Genomic DNA, 16594 nt, shown 5'->3' with positions numbered 1-16594 from the left:
GTAGCCCTAAAAAATTCTAATTGGTAGAAAATGTTAAAACCACAGTTTACATTCTCTGATCTTCTTTTAAGATAAGAATCAAGGCCAGGTGCGGTGTCTCATGCCTGTAATCCCAGCACTTTGGGAGATGGGCAGATCACGACAAGGTCAGGAGATCGAGACCATCCTGGCTAACACGGTGAAACCCCTTCTCTACTAAAAATACAAAAAATTAGCCGGGCATGGTGGCGGGCGCCTGTAGTCCCAGCTACTCAGGAGGCTGAGGCAGGAAAATGGCGTGAACCCAAGAGGCGGAGTTTGCAGCGAGCCGAGATGGCGCCACTGTGCTCTAGCCTGGGTGACAGAGAGAGACTCCGTCTCAAAAAAAAATTAGAATCACATGAGATTATTTTTCCGAAAATACAGATTCCTGGACTCCATCCAAGACCTACTGAATGAAAATCTTTGAGGGAAGCCGGTAGGAGTCTTGGAATCTTTATCAGCAACAAGCACTGCAAGCGACTCATATCCTCAAGCAAGAAATTGGGGAAATGCTGAGTTAGAACAAGAAACTAAAAGCCGTTTTTAATAATTTCTGCCTATGGCTTTGAAAATATCCCTCCAAGCTTTGTTTAACCTCCCACTTTTCTGCAGACTGGGCTCTATTAGTCAGGTATTTACACAACAGGGAACTGCAAACAAAGAAAGTTGCAAAATAATGCCACATGCGTGTAAGAATAACAAGAAGACAACTTAGCAGAAGCTTGCATACCACTTCTAAATTAAAAATTAAGTAAGCTAAAATATAAAAGTATAGAACAAGGAAATAAACAGAATAAGGAAGTCTGGGATGCAATGAATAAATCTACAGGACATAAGCAGGAAAAAGAGCTTCTCAGTTTCTTCAGTATCTACCTTTCAAATAAAAAATAATTATCATCAGAAGGGAAAGTAGAGAGCAAATAGGTTTGAAAGAAAATTAAAACTCCAAACCAGAGAATGGAGAAAAATAGAGCGTCTAATTGCTAAAATATGAGTTTATCTTCCTATGGAGACAAATTATCAAAGAAGTAATGAAACATCAAGCATCTTTGATGTTCTCAGAATAGTGACAGTAATTGTGGAATTAATGGGAGTTAGGAAACATGAGGAAAAATGGGAAAAAATGCAAATAATATTGTACCAACTCCAAAACTGAGAGAAAACTTGAAAATTATGGGGAGTGAAGTTTATGTAAGTTTCTGACAATTTTAAGATAAACTTGTTAAAACAATAGTTTGTCAGTATTTATAATGATAATATTTGATCATGACTCCGAAACTGAGAGAAAATTTGGAAACTAGAGAGAGGTGAAGTTTATGTAAATTTCTGACAATAATTCTAAGATTAACTTGTTAGAACAATAGTTTGTCAGTATTTATAATGATACTATTTGGTCATAAATGAAATAAAAATATATTATGCAAGAATAAATTTTTTGCTGATGCAGCTTTTTGATATATATATACATACAATACATATATGTAAATACATATATATTTACATATGTAACATGTTTAGGGCATTTTCATATATGCTTTCATTAAATATATTTCATTATATATATATATATATTTCTAAACACAGTACTCCTGTATTTTTTGCAACATTTTTGAGAAATTCTTTCACAATAAATGAAAATATCATACACTCAATATAATAGCAAATTAGGTAGAAGAGTAGTTGATTCATAACTATAGCTACAGAATTCTAATTATTAGGTCAGCTTTTCCCAGAAGAATGTTTTTAATTGCTCTCCAAAAAGCTCTTGCCTTTGTTACTATGATTTGGTTAAAGCTTTAAAAGTTAGGCTTATCCAATCTTTGAATTTACACAAAACTAGAAGACATCATTACTATGATGGATGGTGGATTCAAAACTGCAAAATTGCAAAAAAGTTAAGAATTGTAGGAGGATGGGGGGGTAGAGAGGACCTCACTCATGTACATATTTTGAAATGTGTGGATAAGGGAGAATCAGAAGACTATCAAAATAAAACCTAAGAGAACTTTTGAAATGTAAACATTGGAAATACCCCTAAAAAGCCAACTGGTTTATAAGAAAAGCTTAGGCAGCATGTTAATTGACTGAAAACTCAACATGTCAGTTACATGATAAGGCTGTCATCCAAGATTACTTTAAGAGAAACCTAGAAGCTAAATAACTAAAGGTAAAAAGCCCAGTATGATCTGTTGTAAAAAATACCAAATTTCTACAACATGAACTTTTTACATTTTAAAACTTGTGATAAAAATACATAACATAAAATTTACCATCTTAACCATTTTAAGTATAGAGTTCAGTAACATGAACTATATTCATATATTTCTGCAGAAGATCTCCAAAAATTTTTCATCTTGCATATTTGAAATTCTATACACATTGAATATTAATCTCTCATTTTAGGCTATTAATTTTAATAAGATTATTAAAATTCAAGTGAATGAATAGCAGGGCAATTGGGAAGAAAAGCCCCTACAAACATAGTCATGTAAGAAAAAGCTGAAAGAAGTGGTGTGTTTAACCTGTAAATCAGAAGAGTTGCTTGGACATGATGGTGTCTTTAGTTATCTCAAGAGCCAGATTGTGGACAAAGTTATTGATTCCATGTAGCTTCAGATGACAGCACAAATATCAGTGGGTAGAATACTTAGGAAGGCAGATCTTAGCTCCATGAAGAAAGAATCTTCTGACATTGCTTACTGCCCAACAGTGGAATTAATTACCCTCTGAAATGTTGAGTTATTTCTGAAAATATTTAAACAATCAGTAGGTAAGCACTTCTGGGAACAGTTTTAGAAGAATTCCTATATTGGATAAGAGATTAAGTTACAAAGCATTTTATTCAACTACAACAGTCTCTAATTCTGTGAGAATAAGCAACTAGGAGTGAATGGGACTGATATCCAACTGAAATCTACTAACACATTCTGCAACTTTGCACACACAATTTTCAGTGCTTCCATCTCCTTATTTATAATGTGAAAACTAAAATAACTTTTATTATTCTTTCTAAATGTTCATATATTGAATAAACATGTATATGTTTGTACTAGTAGGTGTGTACAAACCTGCTTTAATAGGAGATTAGAAGGGAGAAAGGAAGAAGGAAAAGAAGAGAGACAGAGAAACAAAATGAGTCAGTTAAAAAACAAAAGCATGTAATAGTGAGATTCTTTCTTTCGCCATGGCCCTGGCCCACTTAGATCCAATACTAAGGACAAGGAGACACCAAGTATCCCCACGTTCTACAGAGAGAAACCGATATTTGGAACCATTTCATATAATAGGGGAGTACTGCACAAGTCAACCTTCTGGAGAGACCAGTGCACCAACCTGTGGAGAGATCCCCAAATGTCCTTCTCTTGAAGGACAGACTCCATGAGAATCGTTCATGAAATTGTGTGGGTTCCTGAGAAGGCACTGATGAGATGTTTTTTCTGCAAGTGTTCTGGCCCTTTTACCTGTATCTAGAGAAGAACAAAGAACTGGAGAGTGATTGCAGGCCCAAGGGATAGGCCATTAAGAGAGCAGCCTGCTCACAACATTTGGGAAAAAAAATTTTAAAAAGTGGACTGAGCAAAGACAGCAAACCTTTTCTTGTTACATCAGTAATGCAACCAAAAGGGCAGCCCACCAAGCAAGGGGATTCTAGCAACTTAAGGCTATGAGACATATGTCCTGTGGTGGGAATGAGAAGTTATGGGGAATAAAAGAAACCTAGATCTAGATATGCAGGGAACCCTGAAGAAGGGAAAAGAAGAAAGAAGAAATGAAAAGGAGGAAGTTCAGGGAATCCTAAAGAGGGATGAGACTCAAACCTCTCTGAAGATCTCACGCAGAAGCCTCTCAATAGAGTTGCATTTCTCATGTGTCAGAGGATTGTGAAATTTAGAGCAGCAGAAAGGAAGTTTCCTCTAGATCTGCTTGAAAAGATGTTACTCATTTCCTCTATGTCTCCTCTCTGCCTGAAGAGCTGAAGTTATATGAGAGATAAGTAGGGAGTAACAAAGCAGGACATAGTTTCCTCCCCATTCTTAGCACCTGAAGTCTGGCCAGCAATGAGGGAGGAGAAAGCTTTGACTAAGATATAATATTGGTGTTTCAAAATGGGTTGGAACAAGTTATAGAAACTAAAAGTCACCAGACTCATTGTGTGGTGCAAAGATATTATTAAGAAATGGCAAAGGAGTTGAAAGCAGTGCTGGACAATAATTATATTTCATGTCAATATTCCACTGGATTACTACTCCTCATTATATGGTTACACACATATGCAGGTTTTTTCTTAGAAAATAAAAAATAGTATACTTAATCAGGAACTTTGCTTTTCTAATAATCTTGTGTAAACTATCTTTGATACAACTTACCACTGATTTAACTGGGTAAAAATTCCATTTTGATAGCTGAAACTCTTCCTTATTTCTCTATTTTTCTTTCTATTTACTTATGTATTATTTTTTTGAGGCTGGGTCTCACTCTGGTTGTCCCAGGCTGGAGTGCATCATGGCTCACTGCAGCCTCAACCTCCTGGGCTCAAGTGATCGTACCACCTTAGCCTCCCAAGTAACTGGGACTACAGGTACCCATCACCACCCCTGGCTAATTTTTTGTATTTTTTGTAGAGATGGGATCTGGCCATGTTTCTCAGGCTGGTCTGGAACTCCTGGGCTCAAGTGATCCACCTGCATCAGCCTGTCAAAATGCTGAGATAACAGGCATGAGCCACCATGCCCGCCTACTCTTCTCTTCCTCTCTTCTTCTCTCTTCTCCTCTCCTGTCCTGTCCTTTCCTCTCCTCTCCCTACCCCCTCCTCTACTGTCCTCTCTTTTCTCTTTTCTTGTAATTTTGTAAGATAACAAGATTACAAGAGCATTTACAAGTAAGATTACAGGAGACAAAATCCTACTATCTACATGGTTTTAAAAGATCAATATCCATAAAATTGAGTAATGTTAACTTTGCAAACTTCAGTAGATTTTTATTTCTACTCCATTGAACTATCTTTTTTTTTTTCCTATTTTTTTTTTGAGATGGAGTCTCACTCTTGTTGCCCAGCCTGGAGTGCAGTGGCGCAATCTTGGCTCATTGCAACCTCCACCTCCCGGGTTCAAGCTATTCTACTGCCTCAGCCTCCTGAGTAGCTGGGATTACAGGCATGCATCACCACGCCCCACTAATTTTTTTGCTGTTTTTAGTAGAGATGGGGTTTCACCATGTTTGCCAGGTTGGTCTCAAACTCCTCACCTCAAGTGGTTCACATACCTCAGCCTCCCAAAGTACTGGGATTACAGGTGTGAGCCACCACACCCAGCCTGAACTACCTTTCAATCTGCTAACAAACTTTAGGTAATTTCCAAAGTTGAGGCTTTTAATGAATTAAGTACTACCAACTTACATTAAGGTACATTTATTAAAACATAATAAATATAAACTATAATGAGATACTTGGAAGACAGAACAAGCCAAAGATTGTTAAAGTTTAAAACGAACAATCATACTTGACTATAAATTGTCTAAAGGACAAAACATGTCATTGTTTGAAACATTATCATGTTTAATCATGAAATGCCCTTATATTTAATATAGTAATTTGAGGATGGTGATATGGCTTGGCTCGTCCCCACCCAAATCTCATCTTGAATTCCCACGTGTTGTGAAAGGGACCCAGTGGGAGGTAATTGAAACATGGGGCAGGTCTTTGCCGTGCTGTTCTCATTATAACGAATAAGTCTCATGAGATCTGACGGTATCATTAGGGGGAGTTTCCCTGCCCAATATCTCTCTTTGTCTCGTGCCACCCACCTAAGATATGACTTGCTCCTCCTTGCCTTCTTTCATGATTGTGAGGCTTCTGTAAATCCAGTTAAACCTCTTTCTTTTGTAAATTGTCCAGTCTACGGTATGTCTTCACCAGCAGCGTGAAAATGGACTAATACATATGGGAAGGAAATTTGTAAGGATAATTGCTTCCAACTTAAATTAGTTTTGCATATATAAACATTCTTATGTTACATAAGTGCACAGATGATAAAATCAAATACACATGGTACAAGGATCAGCATTAATTGAGAATTTGTTATTAGGATGGTGCAACAGTAATTGCGTTTTGTTGTTGTTCTCCATACTGGTAAAAACCGTAATTACTTTTGCACCGACCTAATAGAAATATAAATTCTTGGGCCCCACCCGAGACTGACTGGATCAGAGACTCTGGAAATGGGGCCCAGCACTCTGTTTTTTAACAAGCTCCTCAAAAGACTCTGATGTATGTCTTGAGTTTTCAAATTTGATCACACATTTCACCATTAGGGAAGCATTAAAAATACTAATTATTGGGTCCCACTTCTAGAGATTCTATTTAATTACTCTGGAGTGAGGTATGGGCAGGTGATTTTAAAGTTCCCCTGGTAATTATTTTATTGACAACTTAAGTTGAGAACCAATGCTAGTCTTATCCTTGAAATTAAATTGACCATCCAATTCCTTGACATAACGTCCACTTTCAACACAGGCTTCACAATTTGAATATGTCTTCTCTTGTCTGCATCACCAATTTACAAATTCTTCTTTCCACATGTGAAGACTACTAAAAAAGTTAAACAACTGCTTAAAGATTAAAGCTGAATCCTCAGAGGGCCTTCCCAATTAATGTAAATGTGCGCCCACATATAATCTCAACCTAAAATGTGCAATTAACTTGTAAAGGCAAATGCAAGTAAAATAAATTAGGTTTGAAAATAGATGCTAGTAAATTCCAGTGAAAACCTGACCCTCAGTTGCAGCACCTTCAACTCCTAATTACCAGCAGAAACATTTCTAATCATAGGCTTTGCATGTTTTTAAATCCAAATTTTAATATTATTTTTAATGTGTAACAGTAGCCATAAACCTAACAGAGATTGTTCATGAAGCTGAAATGTAAAAACAAAAAAAAAGATTGCAGCATCTTCTGGTAGGATGAAACCTTTGGGAATCTGGGCTATTCCAATGACAAAAGCAAAATATGGCCAGGATGAATTTTATAATAAAACTAGAAATGAGTTGAATCTATATTTATTTATAGTATATTGTCAAATAGGGTGAGTGCTTTTTAAAAAATTGCACTCCTTGTCGTTTTGTATGCAGTGCAGGAATAATTTCTATTGCAGAGATCTGTGCCATTCTTTCTTATAATAACTTTAACAGTGAAATTGTGCCTACTAGACTTTGTCAGCTTCTCTTCTGATGTAAATTTGGATTTTAAATAACAATCTGAAAGGTAAATGTGTGTTACTGAAGAGAGAAACATGTCTGAGGTAAAACATGTTTCCTTGGTTGTAAAGAAGAAATGGTACTGATACTAACCCATGCCGCTAGTTTACCAATATTCTGTAAAATCTGGCTATATTTCAGAACCAAACTGTCTAGCTGCTAAATCATTACAATGTGTTCATATCCAGTTGTGTGCTGTAGGCCTCTTGTACCAGCTTTTGAGAACTTATTTTTATTTTATTTTTTTGAGATAGAGTCTCACTCTGCCACCCAGGCTGGAGTGGAGTGGCACAATCTCAGCTCACTGTCATCTCTGCCTCCCGGGTTCAAGCAATCCACCCACCTCAGCCTCTCGAGTAGCTGGGATTACAGGCATGTGCCATCATGCCGGCTTATTTTGTGTATTTAGTAGAGATGGGGTTCTACCATGTTAGCCAGGCTAGTCTCCAACTCTTGGCCTCAAGTGATCTGCTCATCTTGGCCTCCCAAAGCGCTGGAATTACAGGCATGAACCACCACACCTGGTCGTGAGAGCCTATTTGTAAATTTTCACTGATTCTATTTGCCAGCTGTAAAGCATGTGGCATTATTTTTTAAAAAAATAATTTTTATGAATTTACAATTAAACATATAATGTTTAAAACAAAGGTAATATATACCTGGGACTTCTAATTTCCTGATAATTTTACTACATTGCTCTTGAAGTTATTTGTGTCAGCTGTATCTGAATAGTGGAAATAATACATACTAGTGTGTTACTGCATATCATCCTAATTCCACATTCAGAGAATCATGTTGGCAACTTGATATTGGCCAGGGTGGGAGTATTTACAGCACACAAATAGGCAAACAATACATCAGGGTTCCTCCCCACCAGGAAATGTTAAAACATTTACCAACACAACAAGGAATGAAACCTACTATAACTATATGTGCATTTAAATCAGATAGTCATTGAAGTATGATGGCATTATCTGCACCCTATGCAAGGATCACAAAACAAAGTCAGCCTAAAATGGTTGGATTCTAGTTGTAAGCATGCTTGGATTAATAGTCTGGTCGCACTATTTATTAGCTTTGTGATCTCAAGCAGGTTTCTAAAAGTCTCTAAGTTTCAATTCCTTTATCTGGACCATAAAATGTTCTTCATAGATTTGTTATTATAAAAATTTAACAGAAAAATATGTGTCTGGCAGCCCTCCCAACCCTTCTTCGCCTCACCTCATAAAAGATATACAAGTTTGCTGGTATAGTTATTTAGATTATTATATAAAATTTTCAGTATTTTCCTCCTTTGATTCAAGTAAATTGTTATTAAAATAAAGAAACAGGTCTTGCCCTAGGCCTATTAAAAGAAAGAAAAAAAGAGAAAATTAGATCAAAGACCTAATAGAAGTTCTTTAATGAGCTCATACTTTATTTTCCTAATTGTTTTCATGACATTTCTTATCTGAATTGAGACTCTGATTCCAGGGCCTCTCTGTATTTAATGTTATTAGATTGCTCATTACCTTTTTGGTATTCTCTGAATGAGTATGCTCACTGTGGAAAGGAATCAAGTTCTCTAAAATACAGAGCAACTAAGCAGCAGACACAGCCAGATTTAGGACCACACAATTAGTCTGGATAGTGGAAAAGAGAGAGACTACACTGCTCAACCCACTTTATTGGTCAGGCTCCAGATATTCTATTATATATGTAAAATATTATATTGCCTATTGTGTGGTTCTCTAGTGCTTTCTTCCATACCACTGCTGTTGCCTTCTTTACTATGTCAATTACCACCACTTACTTTATCTATACTTTATTCAGAGGTTATATACTCAGATGTTTACAGGGACATAATAGTCTAGCATAAGAAAATTTTAGGTAAGCATCTTCCAAATACAGGCATTTAAATTGAGAGGTTACCACCATGGAAAACAGTACAGAGATTCCTCAAAGAACTAAAAGTAGAACTACCATTTGATCCAGCAATCCCAGTACTGGGTATCTACCCAAAGGAAGAGAAGCCATTATATGAAAAAGACACATGCACACACATGTTTAGAGCAGCACAATTTGCAATTGCAAAGATACTGAACCAACCTTAGTGCCCATCCAACCAACGCCTGGATAAAGAAAATGTAGTATATATACACCATGGAATACTACTCAGCCATAAAAAGGAATAAAATTATATCTTTTTCAGCAACTTGGATGGAGCTGGAGGCCATTATATTAAGTGGAGTAACTCAGGAATGGAAAACCAAATATTGTTTTCTTATCACTTACACCTGGGAGCTAACCTATGAGGACGCAAAGGCATAAGAGCGATATAATAGACTGTGGGGACTTGGTGAGGGGAAAGCCGTAAAGGGGGTAGAGAATAAAAGACTACATATTGAGTACAGTGTACTCTGCTCGGGTGATGAGTGCACTAAAATCTTAGAAATCATCATTAAAGAACTTACCCATATAACCAAAAACCACCTGTACCCCCAAAACTATTGGAATTTTAAAAAAGAAAAATATAATAAATGGAAGGGTTAAAAAAACCTATTTTTCTACTATTAAAAGTATAACAGTGTTAAATTATTAAAATGTATACTCATTGCATTATATTTTAATAAATATGCTATACATGTCTAAATTATGGGTAAAGTTTTCCCATAGTAATTTTAAAAAATCTATTGCCATGACTTAAATAAAGCACAAGTCTTAGAAAGCCTGGTTCATTCTGTTACTGTGTTTCAGTAGACATTATTGAGACAAATGATAACGAAACATACTGATGCATGAGTACAATGAGAGTAATTAAATTTGCAACTTCATGTGACAATACATTTTTACTATTTTCAAAAGTAAGAGAATCTATTGAAAGTGGGAATTTTGCCATCAACAAAAATATTATCTTAAACTAATATTGAGTTTGTCAGTCAGAATCATACGACTCTACAGAAATGAAAACAATGATTTACCAATTACGTAATCTCAGTCTGAATCATTTATTCTTCCCAGAAGATAACATATACATGCCAATAAGAAACATGTCCTCCTCCCTTACCCCAAATGTTACTCCATGAACTATTCTCTTTGACAAGTTTAATCACTACAGATCTAAGATTAATAATGAATATTTGAGAGTGTCCTGTTAGCCGCGTAATAACCACTTCCTAATAAAATCTGCAATGTTTAAATCCATTTATTTTAGCTGAGAATATTGTTTCTGCCTCACAAATAGGAATTATTCAGAAGTTATCATTAAAGCGCAAAATCAGGTCCAAAAGTTTGTAACAAAAATGCCATACCTTCTGCCTCTTTTACCTGTACTCATAAAGAAATAAATAGCCCTTTAGGGAGGGTGTAGTGGGAGGGTATCCTATCTGACACAATCTGTAATAATAACATGTCTCACTCACAACTTACCACAAGATGCCATTTCATCTGTCTGGTCACCACAGTCGTCTTCCCTGTCACACAGCCATGCTCTGGGAATGCAACGCCCATTTCCGCAAGAAAACTGGTCTACCTGGCATGTTCTGGCTATGATGATCAATTAATATACAAAAAATCAATTTAGAGGTATTTTGAACATCAAGGATATAATTAAGCATGCAATATTCCTTTCATACATAAGATAGTATGTTTCTCTGTTAAAATAAAATATTTTAAAAGTCCACTTTTATTTAAGGCTTCTGAATACCAGCTTGCTTGTCTTCTCTAAAGTTCACATGCTTTGCCCTTCAATTATCAATGACTGCTAAATGACAAGATAGTCAGTAATTCTCACTCAATTCCATAAATGAAGCTATGAATTCATTATTTTAAACTTTTGCCCAGCACATGCTTATGAATATAAGGTTGAATTAAGTTTCATCCAACTCTTAATTAACAAAAAAAGAACTGTGGATAGCATTTGCTAATAAACCAAGAAAACTTTTTTTATAGTATTGTAGAAGGCATTATTTGGACACGATCTCAGGATATCTAGTTTCTAATCATGGGGTCGAATTGTCCTATTCCTCTAACATTTTTAATGCATTTATTTCTTGATCTCTAAATGATCTGCTGTATGCAGTGAGAGTGCAGAAAATATTTTCTAAAACATACATTTGGCCTTAAGGTGTTTTTTTTTTTAACTCACTTTTCAGCACAATTATTTTAAAAAGTATGACTTTTTAATCAAGGTATATTAATGAACTTTGCTTTGGGCTCTCTTAAGGGTTTCAATGAACACAAACATGGAATCTTGCTTTCTGTGTTAGCCGGAGGCAGTGGTTTATTCAGAAAAGGGGTTATGTTCAAGAGGAAATTTGATAATCCTTTTCTAGTATAATCAGGGCAACTTTTAAAAAGCATGAAAGCTTAAATAGCTTCCCTGCCTCTTCCCCCAGGCCTTTGGTAGTGACATGCTTAGTTGTTTTTATCCTCTGATTTTCATTTCTTTTTTTCTTCTGTCCCTCTGAACTACGAATATGTCTTTATGAGTCTCGATATCCCATCTACCCTTTCCTTTCACTGGACTGAGAAAAAAATGAGATATATTGGGAAAGGGATATTCAGTCCTGTGAAAATTGTGGATAGGTGAGGCTTGAACAGATAATGAATAATTGGGGTCGAAGTATCAGTGGCTACAATAAGGGAATCTTGCTGAGTTTATAGACTTCCTTTTTCCTAGGTTTCAGAACCATTGTTTGTCTCATCAACACACTTTGTGAACTTGGGTACTAATGGTTGATATAAGAAAGAGTGGAGCAAAGCCAACACAATCAAATGCACTAAAATGGGTTCCATGAATTAGAGCTTCGGAAATCATTGAAAATAATTTCTTAAAAGATATATACATTGTTCTATCCTTTTAAGAAAAGTGCACTTGCAGTGTTAAGATGTATATTCATTATTTGTGAATATTTTAAAGATTATCCAAGAAAAACAAATGAAAAATTTACTGGCTTGGTTTGATACATTAGATCGTTCCTAGTCTTAGTGTCTAAAATTAGAAATATCAGGAAAATTATTATAGTATGTATTTTGCTTTGCTTATGTGATAAGGTTCCTACATCTAAAATATTTTATGCACTATCTGATTTTTTCCATTTTACAAATTCATCATTTATTTTAAATTAACAGATTTTAAATATTCCAGCAAACATGTATGCTTCTGAAGTTTTCAATGTTAAAATTACAAGTAAAATTAAATAATTCTATATTGTCTCATTTAATTCCACAGATTTTCTGGTAAATTATTCTGTCATCTATACAAAAATGAATAAAGTTCTTAGATAATTGTTATAAAATTATTTCTGCTGAGAAAAAAACTGTACATGTATTTGTATTAACCTAGAGAAGGATATAGAAATATACACAAAATCTAATGTCATTAGTTTACTTGATAGGAAGGGGTAAAAATAGAAGTGTGAGAGAGATTAATAATTTTTCCCTTACATATCTCTGTTTCACTGGTTACAATAAATACCTTTTTATCTTTTAAGAGAAATTTAATCACAGAATTTTTTCAATTCTTGTTTACTTCCTTTCACCCTAACTTGCCTCTTTGTTTTCCCTTATTTTTTCTCTTTTCTTTTTCTTTTACATACCTTTCTTCCTCCTTCATTCTTTAACTATTTCATTCCTTCAGTCTTTTCTATATTCTTGCTTTATATAAATAGACATTATCACATATTTCTATCTTAAATTCTAATTGGCCTGTAATAAGAATATATTAAATTTATCAAAACCAATGTTCTTTTATTTGACATTCTTATGTCACTGTATGCTTGCCTAATAATTCAGGTTTAATTCTAGCAAAGTTTTATCAGATTGTTTTGTTTCATTAGGAAAGCTATGGTGATTAGAGTGGAAAATGAGAAAGAACTTCTATGAACCTGTCTCATATTGTGTATGACCCATCTCACATTGTGATGGTGTGGGAATTTGTGTTACCTCATTAACTCTGAAGCTGGAGGAACTGTTATGACCTATTATTCCAAAGAGTATTCACTGGATTATTATAGAGGGGAAAGTATGCCCTGAAGATATATGAATTCATTGTCTGTTCTGATCATGGAGAAAATTATTCACTTAGTCTACCAGGCAATTTTAACTGATTTCAGATGAGAAAGATGCTTTATTCCACAAACCCCCAAGGACTGTTTATCTATATGATATAATCAAGTTGACTAAATTATCACTTTCTAATCAATGAATTTTTCTGAAAACAAACTCACAACATTCACTTTTTCATCTCTTGTCACCATCAGATCTAAGTTAGTTTGGAGGCAAGATTAGCAGAGCAGCCCCATAGGACTCTAATTTTGTGGCAAATGCTACTCTAAGGAGAAAGAAATTTACACCTCCTTCAAGAGAATTGTTTATCTAGCTGCTGAATCAGAGATTTGCTGTAATCACGTTTCTTCTATAGCCATGTAACAGTGAGAATTCTCACAAGGCACACAAACCATACAGCCAAGAGGAGACTAGAGCATAGCACTATTCCTAAACTTCACTTTTCCTGTATTTTAATCAAAGCATTCTACTTAGTTTTATTTAATGTCATATCAAAATGCACTATTATTTTGTAAAGAAAAGTCTAATTTTTAAATACATCAGGGTTTTTTAAAATCAATTATACTTATCTAGTATGAATTTAGTTATAATTGGTAAAGATGTGAGAAGAGCAAATATTATGTAATCTAACCAGAGCACTATGGTGGGGAGAAATGTTGATATGAAACTGTCTAGGCTTGAATATAAGGAATGATCATGTTACTACGAGGAAACATAATTTCAAATCTAACTACTTTTCATCTTCAGTCTCTGGGTCTCCCTCAGAAGTAGACAACAATATTCTGGATGTTGACGGAGAACGGCTACCAACACCCTGACTGTGTCCACTTGCTCCAGCCCCCTGTGTATGTGCTGTTTCCTCTTCTGGGCAAATTCTCCAACCCTTTCTCTTATTATTCACTTCACCGCATCCTGGGCAATCTATTCTGGTCAATTGTTTTTTTTTTCCCAGTGAAATATTTCTACCGTCTAGAAAGGTATAGGAAATAATATCATTAACATCAGTTTACTGTTATATAGCTATATCAAATCTTATTTTTTTCTATATTTGTTACAGATTTTTATTTTTGTTTTATCTAAGAAAAAAATGTATGTACTTACATTTGAAATTTCCTACATAATCTTTCTCAATCACATTTCCCTCCCTCTCTTTCCAGAGGTAACTACTCTTAATTTTTTTTATTTTTTTAATTTCTGGACATATTATAATACTATTCCTCTTTATGAATTCATAAACACTATATAAAATTATTTTATATTTTATACTTCATATAAATAGTATTGTTTATTTTCTTCAATTTAGTGGGTTTTTTTCCTTGGATGAGAGTATCTCATGTAATTTAACTTTATTTTTAAATTCATTTTTATTGATATTTGAGTTCTTGTTCAGTTATTTTAATTATGAATAGCATTTCATGAATAGAACACAATATATCTATCCATTCTTCTGTTAATGGACATTTCAATTGTTTCAGTTTTTCACTATTATAGCACAAGACAATGAAAATTTTTATTCACGTCTCTCTCTTCGTGCACAGGTATTAGATTATCAACATAGAAATAGAATTACAAAGTTGAAGGTATGCACATCTTCACATTTATTGAATTTGGCCAAATCACCTTCCAAGATAGAAAATCAATTCACATAGCCAGCAAGAGTGTATGACAATTCCTTTTTCCCACAGTATTGCCAATGCTGAGTTTTACCAGATTATTTTACTTTTTCTAATTGAATGGTTGGAACTGTCACTTAGGAATTTTTCTTAAGCTTTTTATAAGGCTTAGCTTAGACAGTGCTTCCTTTAAGAAGTCCTCCCAGATAGCTAAAGACTAAATTCCTTACTCTTCCCATGTGCTTCCATGTGGATCAACTTAGCAATTTGAATATTGCATTAGAATGGCCTGCTTATACTTCTTTCTCCCAGTCTTCACTCTTAGCTTCTTGAGGAAACGCATTGTGTATTTTCTTTCATTCTATCACCAGTGCTTTGGTAGATATTTAATGAAGTAAACAAATTCACAAAGTAGAAATTTTAGAAAAAATAGGAAATTGGCTTATTGTGGACAAGGATTTTCTTTTAGATATAAAATAATCACAATGCAAACAGCTACAGGATGGTGGATTCAATAACAAAGTAACTCCCCATTGGAAAGTCTTTTTATCTAGCATATATGTCCATGTATTCACTTATATCTAGCAATGGATCAAAATCCAGAAAGAAATATGGTCTATATAAATATGCCATTTTTTTCCAGTATGGTAAGCTATGTGACCTATTTATATATTTTGATGAAGTGAAATGGAGGTACGTTGTAACTTGACTATGTACTTCATTGCTTACAAAGCAAAAGGCATATTTATTTTTATCTTTGTTCTTTTTATTCGAGTTCTTAAGGTATCCAGTGACTATAATAGCTGTCATAAATATACTGACGAAAAGATCTAGTAGTAAGCGGCAGACTTCATCTGGCAGCACTTAAGGTGGCATTTAAGTAAGTTATGTTCTATTTCCTAGTAGACCACAGGACTTGAATATTTTAGATATCTTATTATTAGGTTGGTGCAAAAGTAATTGTGGTTTGGCCATTGAAAATAATGGCAAAAGCAACAATTATTTTTGCACCAACTAACAATTAAAACTGTTTTATTTGCTCTTATACATAAACATTTTTACTTTTACTACTACAAATAGCTAGCCAATCACAAATGCTTCTTTAAAAACCATGTAGAAAGCAGCAGATTTTAAAAATCTAATAGAAATGAAGTAAACATGGTGTTATAAATTGAGCCAGCAATGCCTTCTATTTTAAGGTGAAAACAGATGATGTTTGTTTAGGATGTTATAAAGCATAATCTGTGAATTGAATCTTAACCTCAAAAGAATAATAATTGGGCTTGGCATGGTGGCTCACACCTGCAATCCAAGCACTTTGAGAGGCCTAAGTGGGCAGATCACTTGCAGCCAGGAGTTTGAGACTAGCCTGGCCAACATGGTGAATCCCTGTTCTCTTCTAAAAATAAGAAAAAGCCAGGCATGGTGGTGTGTGCCTGTAGTCCTAGCTACTCTGGTAGCTGAGGCATGAGAATTGCTTGCACCTGGGAGGCGAAAGTTGCAGTGAGCTGAGATCATGCCACTGTACTCTAACTTGGGAGACAGAGCAAGACTGTCTAAAAAAAGAAGAATTGCACTTGTTTAGACAGATGTCTCATTATGAATTATAATCATACGGCAAGAGCAACTTGAGCTAAGTTAAACTGACCATACCTAAAATT

General features: G+C 34.7%; 1 protein-coding gene across 3 annotated transcripts in view; it reads right to left on the bottom strand.

Annotated features, from left to right (window-relative positions):
- Positions 1–16594, bottom strand: part of LRP1B (LDL receptor related protein 1B) — a 1910203-nt gene that overhangs the window by 739862 nt on the left and 1153747 nt on the right. For all 3 annotated transcript variants that reach the window (XM_034954060.3, XM_034954061.3, XM_003822825.6), the window contains exon 18: positions 10681–10797. In XM_034954060.3, coding sequence (XP_034809951.2) covers positions 10681–10797 — 117 coding nt within the window. The remainder of the gene's footprint in view (positions 1–10680; positions 10798–16594) is intronic.

The sequence above is a fragment of the Pan paniscus genome, chromosome 13 (genome assembly GCF_029289425.2).
Source record: "Pan paniscus chromosome 13, NHGRI_mPanPan1-v2.0_pri, whole genome shotgun sequence".
NCBI lineage: Eukaryota > Metazoa > Chordata > Mammalia > Primates > Hominidae > Pan > Pan paniscus.
The sequence above is the reverse complement of the archived record's forward strand: the minus strand, read 5'-3'. Positions and strand labels throughout refer to the sequence as shown.